The 7,130-nt window shown below is 37.4% G+C and overlaps 1 protein-coding gene across 2 annotated transcripts in view; it reads left to right on the plus strand.

The window, feature by feature from the left end:
- Positions 1–6,415, plus strand: part of BRD10 (bromodomain containing 10) — a 79,108-nt gene extending 72,693 nt beyond the window's left edge. For both annotated transcript variants that reach the window (XM_072596963.1, XM_072596972.1), the window contains 2 exons: positions 518–705; positions 2,103–6,415. In XM_072596963.1, the coding sequence (XP_072453064.1) occupies positions 518–705; positions 2,103–5,791 (3,877 nt within the window). In that variant the 3' untranslated portion in view covers positions 5,792–6,415. The remainder of the gene's footprint in view (positions 1–517; positions 706–2,102) is intronic.
- Positions 6,416–7,130: the final 715 nt, after the last annotated feature.

The raw sequence follows: 7,130 nt of genomic DNA on the forward strand, positions 1-7,130 counted from the left end.
ACCTACAATTTAAAATGTTGGAATTGGGAAGTTGAGGATGGATTTTATTCTCTAAAATTCACATGATTTAAAGATACTGGTACTTAGAATTTATTCAGCTTTTTTGTTGTTGCTGTTCTGAGAATAAGCTTATCTCTATATGATTTTCTTGTGAATTTATTGAAAGTAATTCTGGCCAGTACATATACACTACATCAATGTAGCTAAACAAATAATACTTTATCATCATTCTACAGATTACTTATGGAGCAAATTTGGCTTAATAGAGGTGTCTCCAAAGAGGAACAAGAGTAAAGTTTTCTCAATACTAACTTTCTATGTGATAGAAATTGCAATTATAAGTTAAAGAAAGGGCTGTGTCTTTTTTCTCGGTTTTGTCACCATTGTATAACATTAAGTATTGTAAGACACACTTGAGACGTAAGTTGAGTCTAAATTTTAAATGTTCTCTCTGTAAGATTAAATGACTTACCCAAAATATTGGGGGGGAAGTCTTACTTTACATATTTTGTTTCAGGAGCCGACTGAAGAAGGACTATGATGATTTCAAAAGACAACCAGATCATGATAAATTTACCCGAGAACTATGGACTAATGAAGAAAGTGAAGGAGATCCTGGAAAAGAATCTCCTAGAGTAGAAATCATTAAATCTCTAGAATCAGCAGACCCTCTGGATATTCTAGAGAAAGAACATCTTGATTCTGGTAGGTACTCAATTAAAAAAACAACCCATCATTATAAAGAGGAGGTGCTTTCAGTTTGTTTTACAAGTTTACATAACCTAAAATGCATTTTGTCAATGGAAAGAATTAATTGGGAAAATTTGGTGATATTTTGGATATAATTTCGTGATTTTATCAGTGTTCATTTGATATGCACTATTTTTTTTTTTTACCTGATGCTATTTGTAGCTTGCTCCTGCCCTAGTCCCATAGCTTTTAAAAGTCTGGGAAATTTACATCCTTATGTTGGAGTATGCATTTAGACAATATGCATTTAGGTGGCTGTGAAATCAGTAAGGCCTGTTCCAATCCAGCCTCAGTCACTACTGGCTGTATGACCTTGGGAAAGTCGCTTAACCTTTGTTTGTCTAAGATTCCTCAACTGTAAATTGGGGATGATAATAATAGCACCTACCTTGCAAGGTTGTTGTGAGGATCAAATGAGATAATATTTGTAGAGCACTTAACACAGTATCAGGTGCATAGTGGATGCTATAAATGCTAGCTGCTATCATCAACAACAACAAACTAGCCTTACCTGAAAACTTCTTCTGGTGAGTTGGTCCTGTCCCTTCCTTTTTCCTTTTGTTAGAAGAAATGTATTTCTTGAGCACCACCATGTTTTATTTTGTTGAGTTTTAAATGAAAAAAATAAGAGGTTTCTAATACTAAATAAACTTTTTGCCACAAACCCACTTTCTTGCTGCCCCCTCTCCCCCACTTCTGTTGGTGGTAGGGTGAGAAAATAGAGCCAAAACCTATCACAAGGGTAAGTGTTTTAAGTTTTATGAATGCTTACAAAAATTAAAGATGTTTTCCTGTTATTCTCCATTTCCCTATAGAATAGAATAAGAACAAGTGAGTTCTTATCAAAACAATTTGACTAACCATTTCAAAAAATTCTTGATTTAGAAAGTTAAACAAGCATTAAAGAAACTAGTATTTTTTTTTTTTACCCCTAAGAACTTTAAAATAGATGAAATAATTTGGGGCTGGACTATAGCCAAAGACATAGTCATTGATCTAAGAAATTCCTTATAGAGTGAGTCAAAAGTTGCCTGCCTTAAACTGTATTACCACTTTGAATTAAAGAAAAAAACATTTTCACATTAACATTTATTTGCATATGAAAATTCTTGTACATTTTGATTATTTCCACTATCACAATCCATACTCAGCTTTAATAACTAGGTATTGTTGTATTAACCCTACAATATTTTTACTTTGATGGTTGGCAAAGTAATCTAATTAAAATACTCATTTTGGTTTTTGTTATTTTAAAGGTATAGAATCATAGCTGTTCAGCCATAAATGTTTTGTATAGCAATTAGCATATTGTCAGTACATAAACAAAATACTTGTTTTTATGTTTTTTTCAGATGACATGAAACTGTCAGAAATTGATTTTCCCATGGGCAAAAACAGGCTGTTAAAAAAAGAATTGCCTTCTAAAGATGTGCAGAAGACACTGCCTAAAGCACTTAAACGACAGTCCAAACAAAATAGTTTTCTGGATGATAGCACAAAAGAGCTTTCACCAAGGAAGAAAGCAAAACTAAGCACAAATGAGACTGCAGTTGAGAACTTAGAAAGTGGCATGCAGGTGGAGTGTTGTTTGAATGAGTCCAGGCAAATAGAGCCACCATCTCCTGAGACTTTTCCCCCAGTAGACTCAACCACATCTGTATCCACTTTCCTGAAAGGGACCAAACCCATTCAGGCTTTGCTTGCAAAGAATATTGGGAACAAAGTGACCTTAACAAATCAGCTGCCAACTTCCATAGGAAGGAGTGTGCCTGCCTTGGAAAAAACAGTTACATCTTCTACAGAAGCTAGCCCAATAAAGCCAGCATTGACCTGCCAGACCAGTACCAAGGGTCCTTTACAGATGGTGTATAAAATGCCCTGTGGCCAGTGTGTGCCAATAGATCTTCATAATAGTTCTGTGAAGATTCAGATGCAACCTGTTACAGATCCTAAAACAGGAGAGAAAGTCATGCAGCAAGTTCTTATTCTGCCTAAAAATTTTCTGATTCAGCACAAAGAAGGAAAAGCTGTTGTTGCAAAAGAAATCCAGTCATTTCAACAAAAGTGTCCAGAACAGCATTGTTCATCTTTCCCACAGACAACAAATGTAAACTCTTCTTTAGCACCAGTTCTTGTAAACCCAAATGGAAATATTTCAGCGCAACTGTCTAATGCAATTTTCAACAAGAGTGTTACATCTTTACCAAATGTGAATAGTTCTAGACCACAGACTTTGCCCTCTGTAACTTCAGCAAGTAATTTAGCACTACCAGTTAAAATAAGCCAAAGCGAAACTGGAAAAGTGAAGAACATCGTTTCCACGACCACATTCCCCCGACCTGTCGCCTCACCCACCATTTCCTCAACAGTTCAGCCTCTAATAGCAGCAGCGACACTAAGTGCATCAGCAAACCCTAATGGTTCCCTTCACAGTTTAGCATCACAGCCAACTACTGACTCTTCTGACACAAAGCAAGAACTGAAAACTGTGTGTATAAGAGATTCACAATCAATCCTTGTCAGGACACGTGGTGGAAACACTGGAGTTGTAAAAGTGCAAACCAATCCAGAGCAGAATTCACCTAATCATTTATCTCCAAATTCAGTTTTCACATTTACTCCTCAGCTTCAGGCATTTCTGGTGCCCAAATCCACAGCTTTGTCGTCCTCCACCTTTTCACCAGTGGCAGGAGCAACAGCTACTTCTTGTCTCCCTCCTTTTGCCCAGTCTTCTGTTTCTGGGTTCGTTCCCCCTCCATCTTCTGTTTCCATTCCAGCCCTCCCTTCTAGTTTTAATCAGATAGCAGGGAAAAACCTCAAACTTACTTTGGGCCAACCTTCCTGCAGTAGTAATTTGGGTCAAATGACAGATAAAACTGCACCAGGATCCTCTTCTTCACCTTTCATGCCTTCCGTTTCTTCTGGCCCCCTACTTCAATCAACAACAAGCAATTCGGTTAATGTAATTAATATTTCAGCAGGAAATTTGGGACAAACCAACACAAATATAATTCATGCTCCAACTACACAACAACAGGTAGATTATAAAACAAAGAATTACCCCGTTACACCACCCGAGTCAACTCCAACAACAAATGGAGATGTGATCAGTGGTCCTCCAGTTCAAAAACTCATGCTGGTCACAACTCCATCTATTCTTTCCCCTTGTGGTAGTGCTGCAGTTAATATGGTGCCTACACCAACCTCCACAGGTGTTTCCACCCAGAAATTAGTTTTCATCAATGCTCCAGTGTCCAGTGGCACTTCAGCTCCAACTGTAATTGCAGAATCCTTAAAACAAGCCCGACCTCCCTCCATGAGCAAAACCTATGTTAAGGCCACAGAACAACCTCAGATAGTGCTAATTCCATCTTCAGTGGGAGCCCCAATAAAGATAAATTCATCACCTACTGTGTCTCAAATAAAAGATGTAAAAATTGGACTGAACATAGGCCAGGCCATTGTAAATACTACAGGCAGTACTCCAAATGTACCATCAATTAACATACTGCAGAATGTAACTCCAAAAGGAGCAGAAGAAAAAGGCAGCAAGAGCTTTATTTTGCCCTTGTCAACAAGTGGTAGTTCAGTTGCAGTAAGTTCAAGTTTTACGAGTCAAAATGTTGCACCTATTAATGAATCAGTGGTTTCTACAGCAAGAGCAGTTAACATGTTTTCAGTAACAGCAAATGCATCTTTGACTTCTCTTTCCACAACATCAAGTTGTGCTTCAATTGGGACACGACCTACAGTTTTGGTTAGTGGAAATGAAACTTCTTCAAGAATTATGCCAATTTTAACAAACAGACTATGTACATCAAATATCGGAAACACTGTGGCTATTTCAACTGTGAAGACAGGGCATCTTGCATCATCTGTGCTGATTTCAACTACTCAACCAACAGTGTCTCCTCAGTGTTTGACATCAGCTTTACAGATACCAGTTACTGTTGCCTTGCCTCCTCCTGTCACTGCATCTCCTAAAATAATCAACACACTTCCCCATCTGGCAGCAGTTCCAGGTGCCACACATCCCATCCCCCTTCCTAAAAGACAATCACAGAATTTTGTCCAGTTTCAGTCACCAGGGATTTCAGCTACAGTGCCATCAAATGCAAACACAAATAAACCTCAGACTGTATTACCATCTGCTTCACTCAATGCAGGTAAAATAATTAGTTTTTCTAACTTTGCTCCTCTGCCAAACCAGCAAATGCCTCCAACTTTAGTGAAATCAGCTCATACTTACAGTTGTGCTCCAGATGCCTCTGCCATTCAGACTGCTACTGCACCTTCAAATGTAACTAGTCTGGTAGGGGGTCAATTAAATGAACCTTGCATTCAGCAAAAAATAGTTATCAATACCAGTACACCTTTGGCACCTGGGACTCAGATCATGATTAATGGCACCCGATTTATTGTTCCTCCACAAGGGCTTGGAGCTGGCAGTCATGTTCTTCTCATTTCTACTAATCCAAAATATGGACCTCCTTTAGCCCTCAACAATGGTCAAGGTATTCAGCCTACAATTCCTGATAATCTTGTGCAGAAGATTACATTAGCTCCAAGTAATTCTTTAAGTTGGCAACCTGCAAAACATCCCCTAAAAAGCTCTACAAAAATTGTGAACTCTCTTGGGAATGCAAGTACTGTACCTGTTGTACATGCAACACCCCAAGTGGTAAACACACCCGCTAAAGTGTCTGCTCCAAATTCCATACCAACAGTGTCATTGACTTCAGTAATAAAACCTCCTCCATCAACTCTTTTAGCTAAAACTTCTTTGGTCTCTGCAGTACATGCTGGGGACCCTCAGCTGCCAAGTAGTGCGTCAGTATTCCATCTGGATACATCAGTGAAAAAATTGTTGGTTAGCCCAGAAGGAGCTATTCTGAACGCCATAAATACTCCAGCATCTGCGGTTTCTTCACTGTCTTCACCTCTTTCTCATATTGTAGTATCTGCTAGCCGGAATTCTGCCGCCGTCTTCCCCACTTTTCCGCCATCTGGCTTGGAAAAGCCTGACACAGCTGCATCTTGAATTTAGACTAAACGAGCCAGTTTTAATGTCGGGGCATTGTTTTGACTCCCAAATAAACTTTAACTGTTTATTGTACTGTTGAAAACATGCTATGTACATAGTTGATTTTTTTCCTATATCTTTTCATCAGATCACCGCAGGGTTTTGTTTGCTTGGGGAGGGAAAAATTAGTTAAATTTCACTCAAATGTATGGGTATGTTTTCAAGGGTTGTTCGTTTGATAAAGGTCAGGAATGACCTGTCTGTTAACATACATTACACAAGTTTAGGATAATCTAACCTTTTGCACATTTGCATTGACCTGTTTCCTCTTGAATTTGAACTGTTGCAGCGTGTCTACAATACGGTAATCTGTGTCTTTCATTTGTGAGATCTTATTTTTGTTTCTGTAAAAATATATATATATATTTATGCATTATAAAAATGCAGTCCACGTTGTAAAATTGTACATATTCCCAAATCCCTAACAGTCTGTACTCAACTATATGTACAAAGAACTATGCTGTCTTATTTATGTTTTGTTTACATAATGTATAGTTTTTTAAGTATTTTAGTAATTTTGGACCAGTGTACTGTTAGCAACAATGCAGAAGAATCTGCATGTAATAAAAAGAAGTTGCTGCATTTCTTTGTTTGAATAATATTTCTGAAGTGTGTGCTTGGGGCAGCGTAGGAAAAGAACATCTAGTGAGACAGACTACATAAATTAAGAAAATTCCTTAACAAAAGCAAAGTAACTAGAAAATTTGACTCATGTTTCTCCATGGTTTGCCTGAGATTGGACTCTGATATTATTTAACTTGTTCCAGGTTTTGGTTGCTTTTAAATCCAAGCTTGGATTTAAAGTCATGATATATTGGCCAAAAGAAAAGTTCATTTTTAAAATCAAGCTACTTTTCAACTAGTTTCTGCATATTACAAAATATGTTTTCGATTTAAGACAATCCTCTGGAAACAAAAAGTCCGTCAAAGCTGGTTTGGATACAGAATGAAAGGGTAGAGAGGACACCAGGTGATTTTAAGGTTTTCACTATTGTTTTGGGGATTACAGAGAAAATCATTAAATTCCTTTTCAAACCCAAATTTTTATATATCTGCTGATATTTATGTTTTACTTTATTGTGATGTTAGCAAAAAAAAAGAAAAAATGTGTCTCAAAGGAATGCTTTCGCAACTCTGGACAGAAAAAGTTTGAGGGTCATTATTTAGAGTTATTTAAAATGAATTGTTCTGTCTCCCTGAGTTCAGGAAGTATACCTTCTACATCTTTGTATTCACAGATTAAAATTTGTTACTATTAGTCCAGAAAGAGTCCCCATAAAACATTCAATAAATGGCC

Source organism: Notamacropus eugenii, chromosome 1 (genome assembly GCF_028372415.1).
Source record: "Notamacropus eugenii isolate mMacEug1 chromosome 1, mMacEug1.pri_v2, whole genome shotgun sequence".
NCBI classification, from domain to species: domain Eukaryota; kingdom Metazoa; phylum Chordata; class Mammalia; order Diprotodontia; family Macropodidae; genus Notamacropus; species Notamacropus eugenii.